The following is a 22,992-nucleotide window of genomic DNA, read 5'->3' as shown; positions in this document are numbered from 1 at the left end:
ATAATAAAGTCCAATCGAACTTCATAAAATGGACTGTCACTAATCATCTAGCTTCTTCAATTATGAAACCCAACCAACCAAGCTTCATCCACAGGCGAACGACAAATTAAATGATAACATTTTTAAATTTTAATGTCTTTGATCATTCTCTTGATATCCCAGTTGTTTGTACAAATAACATTTACCTTAATTTATAGACATCCTTATACCCTTTTAACTTAATGGCACATATAACGTAAGGAAACTGAATGTATAATAAGACGTACAAACTCCACGTAAAAATAGCTTTTAATTGACAATGACAATGGAAGTTCACCGTTGCACATGACTTTCAGACATAAGGGGAACAGAAACAAGATATAGGTTTCAAACAACTACCGAAAGAAGCCCCACATTTGGCAGCCCAACAACATAAAGAAAGTGGAGAGGGGAATTGATATTTCTTTTACCCAAACAGACAATATCACCGAGAAGATAAAAAGTGTGTAAACTTAAATTAATTTGAGAGTTTTGCATCCCCCCCCCCCCCCCCCCCCCCCTCCCCCCCAAAAAAAAATATTCCAACCATAAAATGGAATTACAACAGCTGTAATGCTGGTAGAAAAAAGTTTAGCGTAGGGTAATCGAAGAAAAAGGTGCCCCAGCTGGACAACAAATTTTTGTTCGTGTATTTTTAAATTACGACTAGATACCAAACATCAAATCCATAATTTTGGATACAACAGATTTTGCAGGGGAAGCAATGGTACCAGATGACTGCCGTGCGCCAGTATTGCCGTTTTGAAGATAGTAGGGGGTGGAAGAGGCTCTCAAAGGATTTGACTCCGAGCTTTTACTCCATGGTTGAGGCGGTAAGCTCATGAATCCTGGATTGTTCATCCTTTCATTCAGAACCTGCCGTTGAGCAGGATCAACCGGCTTCACTCCAACAATGAGAACTCCATTTATTTGCATGCCGTTTTTGCTTAGCGCTTTGTTAGCATCAGATCGGTTCTGCAACAGCAAACAGCATATGAATCAGTGAGTGTTGCATACACAAGTTCTGCATGAGAATCCTGAAGGGTCAAGCACAGTATACGAGCACAGGGCAGTTTAGGTCATTTATTCACTAGAGATCAGAGCCAGCAAATGCATATTCCAAATTTAAATTTGATACCATGTCAAGCTATAAACATTCCGTCTTGAAAAGTTTAAAAACACAAATTTGTATTATCATATTAAGCGAGCCTTAGTACCATAGCAATGGTAGCATTGCTCCTCTGCCACCAATTAGTCATAGATTCAAGTTGTGCAAGCAATCTCTTTGCCAAAACAAAAACTAGAAGAGCAAGCAGAAGTTAGAAAGCGGCCTTGTACATTAGAGATGCTCTTTTTTATATTTTATTTTTTATCGTATAGTGCAGTAGCATAATAATGGCAGTGAAGTAACATGATTGTATTGAATTCTTCATATTTATGCCTCATATTTCCCTCAAAGAAGTTTGCATCCCAGACCTGAGGGCAATAACAGGACATACAACCTTCCTCCTTAAAATGGTAAAGCTATAAACCTTCAAATAAGAAATATGAAGGTTCCAATATAGAGACAATTCTGCAAAATATCAAATTCTAGTTCCCGACTAGCTAATAACCAACAAGATTTCAGAATAAAGAGTCACACCAGCTTGCCTCATTGAGTCCCAAAAACCTTTATAAGTTAGTTCCACACACAAAATTTCTCAATTGTACCAGCTTATATTTTTTCATCCCCATTTAGCACAATTTCTATGTAATAAGATAGAACACAGAAGACTATGGCATTGCTACACTCTTCAGAGAAATAACACAAGCTCACGCTAAAGAGAGAATTCTGCAAAATTGAACTGCCAAACAACTCAAGGTACTAAACTAAATTTGAAAATCAAAAAATTTAGATTGGTAACTTGCCCTGGTGCAGAGATTAGTACATGACTGCGTTTGACATAGAAACTTTTTGCCAATATATAATTAATGTGGATCGGGACATTTTTTACATTCCCTGACATCCTGCTATTTTGCATTTCCATTCAGGGCATGTCAGTTTGTAAGTATTAAAAACTAACTTGCATGACTTGGAGGCTTCTTATTTTCAAAGAAGGGGAATGCATGAGCAATGAATTCAGAACAAGAGAATTTCCCTATGAATTGCTCAAACTCAATAACCTTATAGGAAAGTAAGAAACCTGATACAGAATGTGCATCCAATTAGCATCTCTAGGGCCCGGAATGTGTTTCAAAATCACACCGCATTTCTCAAACTCCCGCAAAACTAAATTGGTGTCTCCAGGAGAAAATCTGGAAGGAAGATAAAACAAATGGTATCACATGTCCAAACCATAAACAAGAAAAGTTGTAATAGACAGAAGATTTATGCATATTAATGGAATAAAGAACAAAAGCCTCAATAGAATAAAATGGAAAGAGCACATAGTGGCCCTAGTAGCTTGAGTTCTCCAAGCTCTTTTTTGATTTGTGGGATTAGACTACAATACACGTCTAGCCTCATCTGATCCTTGGTTCTGCAATTAAACTGAGACAATTACAGTGATACCTTACCTCCATACCCTCATCTAGACTCCAGAGAGGAGGTAGGAAAAAAATCATGGGATATGAAGTGGCAAGAGACAAGGGTATGTAATATAGTCCGTGGGCCCCAAAAAAAATGCTGGCTTAGCGAGGGTCAAGGGAGGGTCATTTTTATACACAACCTTACTCTCGTTTTTTGAAGAGGTTTTCATAATGCAGACCCAATGATGTATTAAATATATAATAACAAGAAATAAAATCATTGGTCACCCATATTTGAGTCCATAACCAAAAAATTGTAAACATGAGGTTAATTCAAGTCCTTACCCAGTGCACAAATGCAAGGTTAGAAGCATTTAATCATCATATCATTAGTCCTACAATTAGGGATTCCAATCCATCCAATGAATCAAACATGGCCCATCTCCACTCAAATGTGTGCAACTCCATAATGCATCTAGTGCTAAAAGTTAACCTTTTTATTTTTGTTGAGTCAAATAGTTAACTCCTGATAATACCACCTTGTTTCTTCCCTTTCTTGCTAATATCCTTCATCTGGCAGTACACTATTGGAGGCTTTGTCAATCCTTATACCAGCCACAAAATTACTCACCAAAATATTATCCTCTTACTAGCTGTAATTTTTTCAAGGGTAAAAATAAGTATATTGGAGGCTTTATGATACATATCACAGGCCAATCACTCGTTCAAAGTTGAAGGCCACACCTCTGCACCAAGCCTTGCCCAAAAAGGGGCCGACAGAACCACCTATCCTCCACCCAAGTTTAATCTTGTGCAACAGTGAATTATTCCCTTCTTCGAAGCTTATGGGAAGTCCTCTAGAATCTGCTGTGACAATTACCCAGTGGAAGCCAAATCAACTTCATTAATGACTAAAGTTAAGAACAGCTATCTTGCTCTCCTCCATTATTAGTATCAACTTTCCCATGACATTAAGAATTACTAGTTCTTATTTCCCATGTCATTAAACATTTATATTCTCCTATGTTCCAAGATGAATATTATACTTCCCCAAAGTACAAACAATGTCTAGTAGTCTTTCTCTCCTATATAAGAGAAGACATATTCGAACCTAGGGATCTTGGATGAATGTTATTTGAAGATCAGAATTTCTTCTTGATGTACCCGGGAAAGTGAAGCGGATGTTTGATCAAGCGTGGGCCCCAATTTAGTGGAAGAAAGCAAGGGCAAAGGGTCGAAGGAAACCCACTTGGCATAACCGAGTGGCACCCCACTCGATTATGCCGAGTGGGAGGCCACTCAGTTAGCCAAGTGGTCACACCCCTGCTCGGCACAACCGAGTGGGGGTCCACTCAGTTGTGCCAAGTGGGCTCTCGCCCCAACTCGGCCTAGCCGAGTGGGATCCACATACTTGCTCAGCATACGACAAGGGAATAAGGAATCCTTACGACAATTTGTGGATAGATTTCGCAACGCCGCTCTTTAAGTCCCTGATCTGCCGGCCCAAGTAGCAGTGCCTGCTATGCTTCAAGGGACACATCTCGCCTCTCTCCAAGAGTCACTTTCCTTAGACCCTCCAACGTCCCTGGCCGATTTGTTTGTTAGGGCAAACTGGTATATCCTCCACACTGAGATCATGAGGAATGTGGGGGGGAATAAAGACAGAGAGAGGAAGAGAAAGGAGCGTGAAAGGGAAGAGTCTATTCGACGGCATGAAAGGATTAGGAGAGCAGATGCACCTAAACCTTAATTTAATCACTATACTCGACTTTTACAACCACGGTCAGCTATATTAGCCGAAGTAGAGGGAGAAGGACTCCTAAAACTACCTCGCAGAGTTGACAAACCTATGGGAAAAAACCAAGAAAAGAATTGCAGATATCATCGAACCCGTAGACATTCCACTGATCATTGCAGAGAATTTAAGAATTAGATTGAAATGCTCATTTGAGAGGGGCACCTACAAAGATATGTGAGAAATGAGGGAGAAGAAGGCAAGGAACCCCGGCAAAGGGAAGATAGGCGTGATGGGCATGAAAGACAAAACCCAAGGCAGTAAGAGAGAGGAAGAGATCGTAGGCAAGATCCGCATTTAGACAATGAGCCAACTCAGCAAGCCATTCACGTCATTTTAAGAGGAGAAACCCTAGGCGGGGACACGTCGGCTTCCCAAAAGGCATACGCTCGTCAAGCTTATCAAATTAATTTAGTGATGGAAGTTAGAGATGATGAGGAGCCAATTACATTCGCTCCTACTGACCGAAGTGATATAATTCTCCTGCATGATGATCCAATGGTTATTTCAGCAGTCGTAGCAAAGCACCCCATCAGTAGGATTCTGGTAGATAGTGGCAATTCTGTCAATTTGATCTACTGGAACTGTTTTGAGCAGATGCATTTATCTCATGATCGATTGAAAAATGTGTCTTCGCCCCTGTATAGCTTCACTGGAGAAGCAGCCCCAGTTACAGGATCTATTTAGTTACTGATCACGTTGGGTGTAGACCCCCAACTCGTGACTCGACAAGCAAATTTTATGGTGGTTAAAACCTCCTCGACGGCATATAACATGATTTTGGGTGGCCCATTACTCAATGACCTAAGGGCCGTAGTGTCCTCATGCTACTTATTGATGAAATTCCCCACACCCGCCGGAGTTGGACAGGTTCAAGGAGATCAAAAGAAGGCACGAACCTGTTATGTGTCATCTACAAAAGGAAAAAGAGCTGAAGAAACCTTATCCATAACAGAGAAGGCCATACATAAATCCTTGGAAGAAGGAGCCGCACGCAAACCCCAACCCGTTGAAGAATTAGAAGCTGTACATTTGAGTGAAGCGGATTTTGAGAAAGTAGCATATGTGGGTTCACAACTTCCAGGACATATAAAAGAAGAGATTGCGAGACGCCTACGAGAAAATTCGGACGTATTTGCTTGGAAACCAAAAGATATGCCAAGAATCAGTCCAGAAGTGATATGTCACCATTTGAATGTGGACCCCCAGTTCAAACCTGTTCGACAAAAGAAGCAAAACATTGCCCCTGATAGGCTGCAAACATTGGAAAAGGAAGTTGATAACAGGTTATATTTTCCCCTGCTTCACAATAGGTTCCAGCAAACAAAAGAGGAAGAGTCCTCAATACGTACCAAAATCCTCTCCAACAAGGGGAGATTGATACATATCACAGGCCAATCACTCATTCAAAGTTCAAGGCCACACCTCCGCACCAAGCCTTGCCCAAAAAGGGGCTGACAGAACCTATCCTCCACCCAAGTTTAATCGCGTGCAATAGTGAATTATTCCCTTCTTTGAAGCTTATGGGAAGTCCTCTAGAATCTATCGTGACAATTACCCAGTGGAAGCCAAATCAACTCCATTAATGACTAAAGTTAAGAACATCTATCTTGGTCTCCTTCATTATGTAGTATCAACTTTCCCATCACATTAAGAATTATTAGTCCTTATTTCCCATGTCATTAAACATTTATATTCTCCTAGGTTCCAAGGTGATTACTATATTTCCCTGAAGTACAATCAATGTCTAGTAGTCTTTCTCTCCTATATAAAAAAAGACATATTTGAATGAGGGGATCTTTGAATGAATGTTATTTGAAGATCAGAATTTCTTCTCATCACTTGTTTTCCTTTAAGTGTGGTGAAACCCTTAACTCTTATATAAGTGTGATAGCTTGCATTATCACTTAGTGGTGAATGTGAATAATTCCCTGCTCATTGCCTTGCCAATCTGTCTGTTTTAATTCATTTTCTTTATCTTATTTCCCTTGACCTCCATGATAGATTGACCTTTAATCTATCACTTTATCATTCTTTATACCAGCCAAAGAAAATAACTAAATTTGTCCTCCTTCAAAGGTGTAAGCATCCAAATAAGTACTTCATAAATAATAGTAAGAGGTAAAAGAAGACCCCAAATAACCTTGGTTGAAAACCTGACCCTAAATAAAACATGGGATATAAAGACTTTATACAAGATAAACGCATAGAAAGAGTTCATTCACAATTAAGATCCGTATAGCCAAGCCTACTAAGTCAAATTAAGACTTGTGATGATGATAAGGATGAAGTATATATATTATAAACAAGGTACCACTCCCCAAGGGTACACCAATATATAAAAAGGACACAAGAAAGGCACAAGTCTAAACCCATTAAACCTTAAGCCTATGCATCACAAACAATCCAAGAAACCCAAAACCAAATCCTAGAATTGAGACAAGGAAGGATGCACAAGCCCTTGGAACCAATTATACAAGAGACAAACTTACTTTTCAAGTTACAAATGATTCTTCAAGGCCTTCAAGAATCTTAACTAGTTCTAATGCAACCCATAAAAAGAATTTACAAAAAAAAATTGGCACCAAAAGCAAGCCTTTTTCCCCTACTATCCACAAAGGCATAAAAAGAAAGCTAGTATTTTGTATATTTGTCCTCCTCAAGTCAAGCACTCCCTTGCCTCTATATCATATTATGGATAAAATTCACTTTCTTTTCAATGCTTCCTAGCTAAATCTCCTCTGAATATCTTATTATCAACTATCTATATGCAACTCAATAATGGATTTTATAATCACTGCTTCTTGTACCTCCTTAGTGGTATACAGCAACCATTTTTTGTTATTTGTTTTGTCCCTATCTACCATAATTTCCCAAACTCCTTTGCAATCTAAACCACGATACTCAATTTCCAAGCAGCCCGAAATTAGTATCCTAACTTTGAAATCTTAGCAATTTCAGGACTACATCAATTCATTTTTCACGGGAGAGATTGAATGTTAATGAAATATCTTGGTTAGAGCATCCAAGCCTATACAAGACTTGGAAGCATTTGTGGAACTCAATAAACTTTTAATTTTTCAAAATAAACAGTCATCTAATTTGCTGCAAAAAAGCCTGCCATAATATAGGAAAGAAGATGATAAACATTAACTACCAGAAGAGATTAGACTAATGTTTTGTTACACCCTTTAAGTAGAACTCACCCTCAAAAGGTAGCTGTCAAGGGGTGGGTGCCTAAGAAGTTATAAACCCCACACCAAGAGCCTAAACTTCCGATGTGAGACAAGTCCTATACCTTGCAGTGGACCATAACATGTTTGTGTGCGTGCACACAATTTTATTTCTTTTATAATTGTCAAATTAGGTCATATAGATTGAGAACCAATAAAAATTGCAAAAATCATGTGAATGAAAAGCATACAATCTCTGATTTAAATAAAAAAAACATATCTCTAATGAAGAGCCAAAATATTTGTTAGGTTTTCCCACTATAGCAGCCTCAAAATAAAGCCATTTGGATTTGGTAATAAAAGTTAAAAAAGAAAATGGAAAATGACACCCCAGCTCATCCCTCCCTAAGTAGATGTGATATGTTTGGGTTTGGTAATACAAGGGAAAAAAAAAAAGGAAAAGACACCCCACCTCTCCCTCCCTGAGTAGATGTGGAATGCTTGTTTTTCAATTCTACATGTGCGCAGTTAATCTCCCTCTCACTCACCCCCTGAATAGATGTGGAATGTTTTTGTTTTTCAATTGTACATGTGTGCAGTTAAACCTACCTACCTCCCTCCTTCCCCCTCTCATCCCTCCCTGAGTAGATGTGGAATGTTTTTGTTTTTCAATTGTACAAATATGCAGTTCAATAAATATTAGGGTCCTCCCCCTCTCTCACATGCACACATGGTTTCTTATGCAAATATAGCCTTAGGCCAAAAACAGCTTGATGACTCAAGAGAAACTGGTCCATCATTGTATGTGGTTGTATTTATGTAGTCCAAAACCACTGAGTTCTTAAGGACATAAATGAGAAATATTTTACGATTCCAAAACCATTCATCTCAAGAGGTAGCATTGAACTATACCAATAACTTTATTCCAACATACAGAAGTAACATGGAAAAAGGTATTGAAAGCCACTGAAGGTAAATAAATGGTCTAATATAAAAATTAAAAGGGCATATCAAGATTGTTATGGGGTTCCAGAATAGCAAAATAAGGCAAGGGTGGGGAGAAGGGGTTAAAAACGATAGGGTGGCGGACAGGGATAAGGACAAGGGGGAAGAGGTAGGGTTTCCCCAATACATGTCCTCCCCTTTTCATCAATTTATCTATGAACTTTATCATCCAATCCAATAATTAAAAATGTTTAAGGTACATGTGTTCACAATAAATTTACATGTCACATGTATAAAAATGCTTCAACTATTAAAGGACATGTTACCAAATCGTGCAATTTCATGTATTGATGCAGTTTATAATTCCCACACACCACATATACACACAGAATTTTGATTCACAGCATGAAACTTGATTGAATAATCAAGAAACCATAGTAATTTTTGTTTGAGATTTCTAGCGAATGATGAAACTATTCCTGGTCTCATGCCGCTATGTGAATTTCACTACATTGTGTCAGAAACCAACCTTAAAATTCTAACCTTTCACGAGCATTTATCCAATGTAGTTGCAGAGCCAAAACATTTTGGCCATTTTGATTTAATATGAACAATAAACAATCAAAAGAACCTCAAAAAAATATCTTCCGTAGTGAGAAACATATACCAAAAGACCAACATTAACAATACCCAAATTTTAGTAAAGGAAAATTGGAATGTGTCCCATGATCTTTCAATAACCTTCATAATCCTCCCAAAATGGCAGTTTTCCGAAAAAATGACCTTTTATAGTCGCCTTTCTCAAATTCTAACATCTTGATGTTCATCCATTCAGGTTGCACATCAAAAGACATATAAATGACTGGCCAAGACGATGGAGTGCCATTGCATTTCTTAATGTACAATGTTAAGAATTTTGGCAAAGATTGTAATAGAAGGGAAGGTTCTAAAACATAAAAAATGTTAAGAAAAAAAGTGTGTGATTTACTTTTAAGAGCTTGAATTCAGTGCACAGATAATTCACATTAACAATGGGGCTCCTTCAGTCAAGACTACAAAATGGAGTCATAATGCCATTTCTAGAGAGACATACACCAGATAAGCAACCAGATATTACTGCCATCATATAGCATAAGAAAAAGTTCAAGCAACTTGAGTCATGACAATGAATAGAAATAATAGTAATAATACTTCATCCATAGTGCACAGAAACAAGTACTTATAGACAAAAAAACAATTCATAATCACATAGAAAGAGAGTTTATACAATATACCCATAAACGGTGACCCATTCTTCCTCGTCAAGGTTTCCTACAGGCGAGGAGTTCGAGTGTATTTCCGGTCGGGCAACTTCCCTAGGAGGTGGGAGCGTAATTAAAGCGCCAGGCTGCACGATACCTTCGACGGGCGAACCCTTTCCCTTATCCTCTTGCTCGCCAGAAGCCCCACTCTTCCCAGGCGACCACCAACTCAAACTAGACACCAGGTTCTGCTGCCTTTGCAGCTGCCCACCGATTAAGGCATACGAAGTACTCACCTCAGACTTGCTCTTCGGAGTTGAAAACTCGCGTCCTGAGCCGGTAACCGGCGTTCTCGGGTCCGACTTCACCTCCGGCGACACCGGAAAGTCCGGAATTCCAGATTCCGGAGAAAAGTCGGAGCGGTCTTCAAGAGTGAAAACGGGCGGAGGAGGAAGGTCGGAGCTGGAAAAATTCTCGCGCCAGAGAGCGGAAACGGCGGCGGCCTGGCCAGGGCTCGTGAATTTTGCTGCTGCGGCCGATGATCCTCCTCCTCTACGAGTAGAAACAGGCGTCGCCAAATCATGGAAGAGCAACGACTGTCTTCCAGATTTGGGAGTTCTCTGTACAGTGGAGCTCATCTTCCTCTGCAATCAAACAAATAAAAGCGCAAAGAAAGAGATAATTCAGAAAGCTAAAAGATGAGTAAGCTCATTGCAATGGAGAAATTGGCTTACCTCCACTGTGTTCTTCAGGCTTCGAGTTGCAGGTGATCGTCTAGGGTTTTGAAATTCGGGAGTTTTTTTGAATGCCTTTCCCTTCCGCCCGGGCAAAACCCTAACGTAACATTATATTTTGATTTGCCATTTTGCCCCAATAATTGTATAAAAATATTTTTTATTATTGACCGAACAACATAAATTAAAAATTGTAGAAAATAGTGTTTTTCTTTGATCTTTGATACAATTATTTCATTTATATCATTACTTTTTTAGTTTATCTATATTTTTAATATTTATTTTAAAATAATTGTGTTGTTTAATATTCAAAATTGTGAGAATAAATTTCAAAATTAAAATAATTTGATATTCTAACATAGGCACTATTTACACCTTAAATATCAAAATAATTCTTTTCATTTTTTTTTTTTAAAAACAAGTCCCATCTTGAAGGTAAGATTTTGATCAAAGTTTTTTTTTTTTGTAATATTTTACCTAATCTTTTTTATGAAACACTAAGTTTAGATGTTGTGATAGAAATATTTTTCACTATTCTATCATTTTATATAAATTTTTTGTTTTGTATATATTGTTACTTTATTTTAAATTTATAGGATTAACCTTATTTATACTCAAATCTAATTCCAATATAGAGTATAAATAAAATTTTCATATTCTAATTCAAAATAAAGCAATAATAGAAAGTTCGTATAACATCTAATATGTATTGGTATTTCTTCTAATATGTGTTAATTTTTCTTCTTGAGATGGTGAGAATATGTGATTTTGAGATGAGAAAGTATAATTTGTGAGATTTTCTTCATTAATTTGTGAGTTTTATTTTGACATAATATAATTTATGATAAATCACATCGTATATCTTTGATATTTAATACAAATAAAAAATAGTGGAAATGGCAAAAAATAACCACTATTTAAATGTAAAATTCGTTTCTATCTCATTTTTAAAAAAAAAACGTTTATGTACTTTCAAACAAACTAATTACATGAAATAGCCACTTTGTCAGATTTGACCATTATTTATTTAAAAAAATAAAAAAAATAAATAAATAAACACAATAAAAGTAAAATACTAAAATACCCCTCAACCCCCCCCCCCCATTACTCCTTTCACCCACCCACTTCATCTCCCTCACAAAGCAACCGCCCGCCGCCGCAGTGACAGCCACTTGCCGCCGCCGCCGCCGTGATGCCACTCGCCGCCGCCGCTGTAACAGCCACTTGACCCGCCGACATCGATCTCATCTTGGCTAAAAAGGTAAGAAAATGTTTATTTTAATAGTTAGATGCTGGAAATGGTCGCCGACGAAGCTTCGTCGTCGGCGACCATGGAGATCGACCGGGCTTCGTCGCGAACGAAGTCCCACGGTCGGGCTTCGTTCGCGACGAAGCCCGCTGGGTAGAAGCCCGACGGGCTTCGTCAATGGCTTCGTTGCAGACGAAGCCCGATCGGGCTTCGTCTGCAACGAAGCCCCCTCCCTTCCGATCGAGCTTCGTCTGGAAACGAAGCTCGATCGAGCTTCGCTTCCAGACGAAGCCCGAACGGGCTTCCTGTAACGAAGCCCGATCGAGCTTCGTCTGGAAGCGAAGCTCGATCGAGCTTCGTCTTCGTTTCCAGACGAAGCTCGATCAAGCTTCCTTGGGTCTTCAATCGAAGCCCGATCGGGCGCTTCCTCTCCCTGCAAACGAAGCCCGATAGGGCTTCGTTTGTCGTTTGCAATCGAAGCCCGATCGGGCTTCGTCTGTAATCGAAGCCCGATCGGGCGCTTACTCTCCCTGCAAACGAAGCCCGACAGGGCTTCGTTTGCCGTTTGCAATCGAAGCCCGGAATGCGAGTTACTACTCATTGTGGGATCAAACACCTTGAGGCGATGCGTCGTGCTCTAGACCGATACAAGTTATTGGATAGATTCCTACAGGGCCCATTAGGACATTTCTTGAAGATGCCTTTGTCCCTCCATTTGACTGCACCACAGTTGATATATCATGTTCTACTTAGGGAGGTGACATTTTCGAGTGCCCACCACGATGAGATGTGGTTCGAGATTGGCGGCACACCATACAGATACGGGAGGCAGGAGTTCATACTTATTAGTGGACTCCGATTTGGGGCTATTGATAGGGAAAGCCTTGAACCGAAACCTATTGAGCCGGAGAGTTTACGTGCTCGACTATTTCCACAACATAAGAAGGGGGTGACTGGAGACGACCTTGAATTACTTATTAGTACCAAAGAGGATATGGTTTCAGAGGATGCCCTGAAATTGATTTACATTGCTGTGGTCGACATGTTTTTGTTGGGCCAGGATGAGCGTGGGCATGTGGATGATTTCTTGTGGACTATGGCCGAGGATTTACAAGCATTTGAGATGTTCCCTTGGGGTACATATGTCTACAGTAAGAGTCAACATTACATCCGGTTGGCCACGAAAGAAAGAAAATTGACTGGTGAAGGTGGGAAGAAAATTAACCTTTATGGTTTTGTATGGGCGTTTCAGGTACTCTTTCCTTATTGTAGATGATTTGCCGTACTCATTCCTTATTGTATATGATTTGTCTATAGTAACTAAATGTTTGTTTTGTTTTCTAATTTTTATTTTCATTTCTTTTTTTTTTTTTTTGCTTTCTACAGTGGTGGTTGATCGAAACGTTCCCATGGATTCAGAATAAATGGGCCGTCAGACTGTCCGAAGCAGACATTCCAAGATGCAGAAAATGGCTATCTAAAAAAAGGCCACAGATAAAAAATTACGACGACTGTCTTAGGAAAGAAGTAAGTGTGCAACTTACCTCTAAATTTAGTTTATTTTTAAATCATATCTATCTATATAATACAATTTTGCAGGCACGAGGATCGAGTCCGACTCTTGAACCCACTGATGAAGAGAGGGAAACGAATTTTTGGAGATCTTTTAACCCTCAACACTCGGTTGGGGTCGACGTCTATAAATTTGGGGGCGGAGGGGGTGAAAAAGAGGAAGAGAATGACGGGGATGAGGACGAGGGCGGGGATGAGGAATTTTTTCGATTGAATTTTTTTTTTTTTTTTTTTTGTAGTTTCCCACTGTTTGCCTCAAATAATAATGATTGTTAAGACAATACACTCTAATTTTTGAGCAAGTTTATTATCATAGCATTATTATCTTGATTTGTCCAATTATTAGTACCAATTGTGATCATGTGTTGGTTGGGTTGATGGTAGATGGACATCAAGTGAAAAATAATGACGTTGTTGTGATATATACATTATGGCTTACTCAAATAACATTAAAAGACATCATTTTAGTGCTAATGGAACATACTAATTTGAAGAAAAATCAAGAAAAATTAAAAAATTTCATTTTCGGGCTTGGTGGGCCACAAAGCCCGATGGCCGGGTTTCGTGGCCCACAAAGCACGATTTTTTTTTCGATTGAATTTTTTTTTTTTTTGTAGTTTCCCACTGTTTGCCTCAAATAATAATGATTGTTAAGACAATACACTCTAATTTTTGAGCAAGTTTATTATCATAGCATTATTATCTTGATTTGTCCAATTATTAGTACCAATTGTGATCATGTGTTGGTTGGGTTGATGGTAGATGGACATCAAGTGAAAAATAATGACGTTGTTGTGATATATACATTATGGCTTACTCAAATAACATTAAAAGACATCATTTTAGTGCTAATGAAACATACTAATTTGAAGAAAAATCAAGAAAAATTAAAAAATTTCATTTTCGGGCTTGGTGGGCCACAAAGCCCGATGGCCGGGTTTCGTGGCCCACAAAACCCGATGGCCGGGTTTCGTAGGCCACAAAGCCCGATTTTTTTTTCGATTGAATTTTTTTTTTTTTTTTTTTGTAGTTTCCCACTGTTTGCCTCAAATAATAATGATTGTTAAGACAATACACTCTAATTTTTGAGCAAGTTTATTATCATAGCATTATTATCTTGATTTGTCCAATTATTAGTACCAATTGTGATCATGTGTTGGTTGGGTTGATGGTAGATGGACATCAAGTGAAAAATAATGACGTTGTTGTGATATATACATTATGGCTTACTCAAATAACATTAAAAGACATCATTTTAGTGCTAATGGAACATACTAATTTGAAGAAAAATCAAGAAAAATTAAAAAATTTCATTTTCGGGCTTGGTGGGCCACAAAGCCCGATGGCCGGGTTTCGTGGGCCACAAAGCCCGATGGCCGGGTTTTGTGGCCCACAAAACCCGATGGCCGGGTTTCGTGGCCCACAAAGCCCGATTTTTTTTTCAATTGAATTTTTTTTTTTTTTTTTTGTAGTTTCCCACTGTTTGCCTCAAATAATAATGATTGTTAAGACAATACACTCTAATTTTTGAGCAAGTTTATTATCATAGCATTATTATCTTGATTTGTCCAATTATTAGTACCAATTGTGATCATGTGTTGGTTGGGTTGATGGTAGATGGACATCAAGTGAAAAATAATGACGTTGTTGTGATATATACATTATGGCTTACTCAAATAACATTAAAAGACATCATTTTAGTGCTAATGGAACATACTAATTTGAAGAAAAATCAAGAAAAATTAAAAAATTTCATTTTCGGGCTTGGTGGGCCACAAAGCCCGATGGCCGGGTTTCGTGGGCCACAAAGCCCGATGGCCGGGTTTTGTGGCCCACAAAACCCGATGGCCGGGTTTCGTGGCCCACAAAGCCCGATTTTTTTTTCAATTGAATTTTTTTTTTTTTTTTTGTAGTTTCCCACTGTTTGCCTCAAATAATAATGATTGTTAAGACAATACACTCTAATTTTTGAGCAAGTTTATTATCATAGCATTATTATCTTGATTTGTCCAATTATTAGTACCAATTGTGATCATGTGTTGGTTGGGTTGATGGTAGATGGACATCAAGTGAAAAATAATGACGTTGTTGTGATATATACATTATGGCTTACTCAAATAACATTAAAAGACATCATTTTAGTGCTAATGGAACATACTAATTTGAAGAAAAATCAAGAAAAATTAAAAAATTTCATTTTCGGGCTTGGTGGGCCACAAAGCCCGATGGCCGGGTTTCGTGGGCCACAAAGCCCGATGGCCGGGTTTTGTGGCCCACAAAACCCGATGGCCGGGTTTCGTAGGCCACAAAGCCCGATGGACGGGTTTTGTGGCCAACAAAACCCGATGGCCGATTTTTTTTTTTTTTAAATTGAATTTTTTTTTGAAGATGGTCCCAGTAGTAGTCTCAAATAATAGTGATTGTTAAGAAATGACACTCTAATTTTTTAGTATTATCATTGCATCATCTTGGTCCAATGTTGTTAGTAATTCATATATCAAAAAAATTTAGCAAAGTGTCCCTTGTTTCTAGGCCATTGAAACTGCATTATATACTCAGTTCTCCACTCAATAATATACTACAACACAAGCTGTTAATCATTAATTATGAGTTTAGATGAAGGAAACTGAAAGATTACGAATATGAATAAATCCCAATTTCAAATATTAATGTAAGAAATAATATTCATTAATGAACTCCCAACAAAAAGAGATTTGATTGATGTTGTCATCCTTTTTGTATCGTGCCAGTGATTTTTAAGCATTGCTGAAACACAAAAGATATATGGTCAGAAAAAATTCCATTAACACTTTGCGAGTAAAAAACATGTTTTTTTTTTTTCACAAACGATCTAACAACTATTGATAATATATGTGATAACATTTGTGATAACATTATATCATACCTGAATGAGTTAATGCCTATTGATTGTTTTCTTCATTGATAATATTATCATCACCTGGAATTGACAATTGTATAGGGCACCGACGACGAGTGTGTCCAGTCACTTTGCAAATGCTGCATTTTCGGCTTGCCCTTGCAGATGCCCTAGCAGCGCCCCTGGATTCTGGAGTAGTGGCTGTGCTCGACTCTCCAATGGAGGAAGTCCATTCATTAGGGCAACCAAGACTATTGTGTCCTAGTTCACCGCATTTTCCACATTTTTTTCTTCGACGAGCTTCCCCCATGGAAGGAATCCGACCATTTCTCGGTCTACCCGGTTGTCTTCTTTGCACAGGTGGGAGTATAACCATCTGTCTGACGTACGCTGGAAGAATCCAAGCAGTCTTGTTAGGGAGAGGATTGATGGGAAGTGCATATGCACGTCTGACCCAATCTGCGGTGTAATATGAATGGCAAAGCATATGGTAGTGCACCCTTATGAAACTGTCGCATAAGGCAAAGAAACACATAGTGTTAACATATCACACTAAATTACGAACATAAGACGCAAATAAAAGTCAAACCATGATACCTGCTAACAGCAATTGCATGAAGACATGGCATTTGATCAATGTCCCACTTGCGACAACTACATGTACTCGCAACAATGTCAACTATCCCATCGCCTTCCTTTGCATGTTGCACGAGGTATTTGTTCCCTTGTATTACAGGAACTACACGACATCCTCGGTCTAATGTTTTGGCATGCGCCAAATTGACATGTGCCACTGCAGCGGAGGTCACAATGGTTTCGAGTCTGGCAGCTGCAGCACGCCTATCACTAAACCATTTCTGAAGCATATGTCTCAAAAATTCATGTGCACTTGTTATAGGCAACCGACGTGCTTTCATCATGCATTTATTGAGAGACTCGGCAATGTTGGTGGTCATCATGGAATATCTTCTTCTTGGACAATATGCTCGTGACCACTTTTCCGGTCTTGCTTCCATCAATGTCAGATGAGTCTGAGGATGCATCGATTGTATTTCTGCCAAGTATGTATCACACTCTATTGTGGTGTAGCTGTATGCTGCAAGGTAGAATGCAGTCATCACATCTTTTCGTTGTCTACAACGTTTCTTCAAGTTTTGCTTAAGGTGGAAGAAACAAAAGACATGTGGGACAGAAGGGAAGACACGACTCATCGCATTTGCAATGCTTTGGTGACGATCAGAAACAATGACTAAATCTTCTCGCACTCCGATAGCCTCTCTCAATTTTGTCAAAAACCATATCCATGATCTGTCAGACTCACCATCTCCAAATCCAAAAGCGATGGGATAAATCATTTCCTCCCCATCTTTGCAAGTGGCAACGAATATCACCCCTTTGTGTTCACCTTTCAAATGTGTGGCATCAACGGCAACAACCGGTCTTATGTAAGACTGGAAACCATGAAGGCAAGCTCCGAGTGCAAAAAATGAATATAAAAAACAATTATTTTCATCTGTCTCTATTGCCGTGATGCTGCCAGGATTTGTTTCTTTTAACATGTGAAAATATGAGGGTAGTTGCTGATATGATTCATCCGCATTACCATAAGTAAGTATCTTTGCATGTTGTAAAGACCTCCAAGCTTTAGTATACATAATCTGCACACCATGTTGCTCCAACAACTCCCCAATTAGCATTTTAGGTGTATATTCACTACTCGTCACTCTTTCAGAGAACAAACTTCCGATGACAATAGCCTTCACACTTCGAAAATGTGAATCGTAGACATCCGGAGTACACGTGTGACTCGGCATAAATTTCACCACATGCCAAAACGAACAACCAGGTCTGCATCTTGCACGAAGCATAAATTTGCAGTTCACATCCTTGCAACCAGCCTCAAATCGAATTGTGCACGAACGTCTGACTCGATAGTCCATCTTCACATCAACACAATATTGTCCAAATGCCAAAATTAGTTCCTGTTTACTTCTAAAGAATGCACCCATGTGTAAAAGATCACCCTGGTATGGAATTGACACTTCGGGTCTTGTTTCCTCAATTGCATAATTTTCTACACCAGGAATAATCCAGTTTCTTTGTAAATGGTTGTCCTCAAATTGTGAACCTGAAAATCTTACTTCTGGGTACTCCGGACTCACTCCTCTTTCATCACCACCACTATCACTATTATCACCATCGCTATCGTCACTATTATCATCAGTTTCATTATCACAATCATCATTCGTGTCTGGAGCGTCATCTGACAAACCGTCCATACCATATATACCAAAATCATCATTTTGTAGTGGACTATGTGCAGATGTAAATGGAACGGCACCTGAATCTTGATTACCACCACTACGTAGGTTACAAACTCCAATATCTTTACAAATCATATCAACATACATCACTTTATATTTTCTGTCATCGCACATAATAAACCTGACACCGTAGTCGTCCTTGATAGGGAACTTGGTAGCTGGAAGTTCACTTGAGTGTTCCGTTACAAAATGAATGGTGATGTCGTATCTTGTTTTATCAATTCCTGTCACCGTGTACACAATCTCAACTAATTGAGTAAAAGTCGTATTTTTGTAGATTCCCGCACACATCCTATTACCCCCAATATACTTATTATCATTCCATTCCCCGTTCCACACGATAACCAACTGCACTAAATCCATTGCTGTAAGATTGAAAGGAGGAAAAAATTAGTCTCACCATTACCATGGATGTAACGGATCCACACACACCCAAATCGGGTTAATTTCCTCATTAAACCAAGTCATAACTATAAGTAAGTAAGTTTATTTGTTTTTTGAGATTTGTATTTTATTTTCTTTTTCTAAAGAGTTGATTTGTACAATTAAACATGATTTTTGACTTATAAACCAACAACCAAGTCATGATAATTTTTCATATGTAGTTTAAGAAAAATATTTAAAAATTTTATGAAAAATATTGGAGGATTTTAATATAACACATTTAGGCACAAATGCTTAAGAAGTGAAATTTTGTTAAATAATATGATAAAATTAAATATATTATATTAAATTATATTATTTTACACTCATATATAATATTAAATTATTTAACAAAATATTCATATTATTTTAAAAATAATATATATAATCGTGCTTGTGGGCTACAAAAATCATAATCGGGCTTAGTGGGGTAACAAAGCCCTATCGGGCTTAGTTTGGGAACAAAGCCCTATCGGGTTTTGTTCCCCCACTAAGACCCATCGGGCTTTGTTCCCCCCCTAAGCTCGATCAACTGTTATCGCCCACAAAACTCGTTAACGATGTGCAGTTTTGATTTTTTTTTTTTTCACCCAAATTAGTGCAAATTTGGAATGATATGTATCAAAATATGTCCTGCCAACAACTACAATCATTCTACACAACCTTAATAAGCAATGTGAACACAAAAATTATTTTAAAAAAATTAAATAAATTGTAAATCGAATAAATACCTTGAGATTGGGTTTGGAGAGAAATAAACTTGTTGAATGGGACTTCAGTGAGGTCGCTGTAATTGATAAAGAAGATTGAATGACCCAACAAGCAAAAAGATTGAATGTATGAAGAATGACTAAGTTTGGATAGTTTGACAATGAAAAGATAGAGAGTAACGTGAATTTTGGAAGAAGAGAGAGAAGAAAGGTTATATGAAAGAGATAAGGGTATTTTGGTAAATGAGACTAATAACAGTAGGGTTTTCTATTTTAAAATTTCATTAAGGGTATTTTTGGTATCTTACATAAAAGTGGCTATAGAGTGTAATTAGTTTGTTTGAATAGTTAAAAACGTTTATTTTCTATGAAAAGTACAAAAACGATTTTATACATTTGACTTTGGTCAAATGTGAATTCAGCCCTAAAAAATATATTTATTAAATATAAAAAATATATCAACCATCCTTATGGAGGGAGAAATACCCCAAAAAAAAAGAAAATTATTAAGTATTATAGGAATCGACTAATCTCATTTAATCTTGTATTTTTGTTAACAAGTAACAATGAGATGATATGTAACTATTTTTAATAAAATAACTATTAGCATCTAATTCTCGAATTCTCGTATTGAATAATTTGAACGCAGCATTTAACTCTACTTAAATCAAGAAATAACCAAATATAAGAGTATTGAAAATGATCTCCAAATATCTCGGCACATATTTAGCTAATCTCATTGATAGGGTTTAATTTTATATATATTTTTATCTAATTTTAGTTTTAAATTGGTGTTATTTTTTGTATTTAAAATGTGAATTTTACAAAAATTTGAATTTCTTTTGTAAGAAATTAGTAAAGGGAATAAATACAATCAAGTGGGTCCTAAAGAAATAAAATAAAAAAGAATTTGGGCCAATTAAATAATAATAATAAATCTAATATTATAAATTAATTTATGGAATGAAGGAAAGAATAATCTCGACAGAAAGAGAAGACGAAGATAAAAAGGAGAAGAAGAGATAAAGCAAGGAGGGAGGAAAAGAATAAATATATAAGGGGAGGCTTTGCCAGGAGAAAGAGGGAGCGAGAAGGTAAGAGGCAGAAGCCGGAGAAGCAGGAAGTGGGAGAAAAGCAGGAGGAGAAGTAGTAGGCGGGTGGGTTGCTGAAGCAGATCTAGAAACAGATTTGGGTGGTGTCCGGTGAAAACCGATTTGAAACAGATCTGAGCAGGGTGAAAAAATTATTATTTATTTAAACCGGTTCATTTAATTAAATCCGTTTACAAATTATTTTTCTTGAAAATTTTCATGTCCTCACTCTTGATTTGCAAATAATTTTGCCATGAACTAATTTTAGAAACTAGCGCTATGGTGTAGCCAAATTAAGTTATTATATAGTGCCTTTAATTTTTATGCTATTGAAGAATATTTTTATTTCACGACAAGTATGTGTTATTGTGTTTAATACTTTTAAAAATTTAATCATCTTTTAAATGAATTGTGGTGCATAGATGAGACCGAGAGGAGATTCTATGTAATAGCCAATAATAATGCATATCATGAATTCAATGAAATATAGAGATGTATAAACATGATTCATGCAGTAGTGATGGGTGGTGGATTCAGAAGTCTCTACCTAAACTAGCATTTTTCACATAATTTAATACACTTTTATTTATTTAAATCTTTATAGAGGTACAGTATGTTAATAGGTGAAAATAGATTTCACATATCTTGAAAAAGAATATTGAATATTTTAGGAAATTCTACTCTTTTAGATGAATAGAATTTCTTCTTATTAGCATTTTAATTTGAAGTCTATATTGCATTGGTTTGGTGAGCCTATGTTCTAGTGTGTTTTCTCTCCGTAACATCGGTCTTTATTTTTTATTATTATTTAATTCCCTAACTTATAAATTTGATTTTCCAAATTAAATTCAAATTAATAAACTTTTGAATACTTATTTGATTACAATTATTATGGGGACGATACTCTATTCACTTTCTATATTACTTGAGTGATTGGGGCACTTGTCGCTATTAATTTACACGTATCACTCATCTCTAAAGAACTAGGGATTGGCATTATTTTTATCTAGTTTGATAACTTTTTTTGCCAACTCAAGATAATCGAGCATAAAAGCTGATAAGGGAAAATACCCTTGGACCCATAATTACTCCAATACCCCGAAAATATAGTTATTGACAGCAGTGCCACGTGCCTACTGATGAGCTACTCCACTGACGTCATCCTACTCGGGTCCAAAGGAGACACATGACAGATGAGTATCACCACCCCAACTAGCCTGTTACTCGATGAGGATTCTCTGAATTCCTTTGGATCAACCATCCCACCGAGGATCATGGAGATGGGAATTACCCCAAACTCCTTGAAAGTGATTATGGAATCCATATCGGTAAGATCCAGCTCTGCGAATAACGGGATAAGGATCCCGGTAATTTGAAAGAAGATCCTTATCTTAACAGGAAGATAAAATGAGGAGAATCGACAACATTGCAGGTACTTGATCCGAAGACAGAGAAAGAGGGTGATCGGCCACCGCATCATCAATTGGCGCCCACCGTGGGGCTGACGTGTTTCTCTTTTTGTCTCTCCAATGCGACTTGTTACTACGTTCAGGTTCTCTCTCTATCACGATGGTGACTAGAAGGAAATAGTCTCGAGTTGCTATAGGTAACCCTACCCCAGAGCCGAGCCATAACAATCCTCCAAGGAGCCCGCAAAGGAAAGATCGGAGCCTAGATAATCCCCTTCTCCCACCTGATCGGATCGCGCTTTTGGAGAATACGGTTCAGCGCCTGACGGAGTTGCTCACTGGCTTCCTAGACCGCCAGCACCAGCAAGCCCATCATTCTCAAGTGGAAGGGAGGCAGGAGCCCCCAATGGAGGAAGAATCTTGCCTGCGCGAGGCAAACCCTCGAGGGCGTGGGTGAGACGATAGACACAGGGAGGTCGCAGAGTCCTCCAGCATGTCAGATGCGCAGCAGCAATGGGAAAAAAGGTTGCATCAACTAGAGGAGAAGATTTCAACCCTGAAGCTGAAGCAAGGGGAGTCTAGGGGGACGATGATAACTCAGCCCCTCAGCCTAGAGATCATGGCTGTCGTCCCACCCGAGCGTCTTCGCATTTCATCTATCAAGCCCTATGTGGGGACTACCGACCTGATGGATCACCTAGATCTTTTTACCTCTCATATGATGGTGCAAGATGCCTCTGACGTAATATGGTGTGGAGTCTTCCTGGAAACACTGGAAAGGCACGCGTGCGCCTTGTATTCAAACCTGGCCCATCACTCAATAGCTAATTTTGCGCAACTTCGGGGCAGTTTCCTGGCCCACTTCGCTCCTCTTCGGAGGCATCGAAGGTCTACTATGGCCCTCGTTAGCCTGACACAGAAC

At 38.1% G+C, this 22,992-nt stretch overlaps 1 protein-coding gene across 1 annotated transcript; it reads right to left on the bottom strand.

The window, feature by feature from the left end:
• Positions 1–276: 276 nt before the first annotated feature.
• On the bottom strand, positions 277–10,534 carry LOC127790275 (nuclear pore complex protein NUP35). The gene is made up of 4 exons (XM_052319677.1): positions 10,415–10,534; positions 9,714–10,324; positions 2,202–2,313; positions 277–993 (listed from the first exon to the last, which is right to left on the bottom strand). The coding sequence occupies exons 2-4, from the start codon at positions 10,316–10,318 to the stop codon at positions 685–687; spliced, it is 1,026 nt and encodes a 341-aa protein (XP_052175637.1). The 5' UTR covers positions 10,319–10,324; positions 10,415–10,534; the 3' UTR covers positions 277–684.
• Positions 10,535–22,992: the final 12,458 nt, after the last annotated feature.

The sequence above is a fragment of the Diospyros lotus genome, chromosome 14 (assembly GCF_014633365.1).
Source record: "Diospyros lotus cultivar Yz01 chromosome 14, ASM1463336v1, whole genome shotgun sequence".
Lineage (NCBI taxonomy): Eukaryota > Viridiplantae > Streptophyta > Magnoliopsida > Ericales > Ebenaceae > Diospyros > Diospyros lotus.
This window is presented reverse-complemented; position numbering and strand designations above follow the sequence as displayed.

Coding starts and splice junctions, on each gene's coding strand:
- LOC127790275 (XM_052319677.1), bottom strand. CDS start 10,318: ATGAGCTCCACTGTACAGAGAACTCCCAAATCTGGAAGACAGTCGTTG. Junction 2,314..9,713: donor GAATGGGTCACCGTTTATGG/GTATATTGTATA, acceptor TCTTCCTTCCAG/ATTTTCTCCTGGAGACACCA. Junction 994..2,201: donor GGATGCACATTCTGTATCAG/GTTTCTTACTTT, acceptor TTGCTGTTGCAG/AACCGATCTGATGCTAACAA.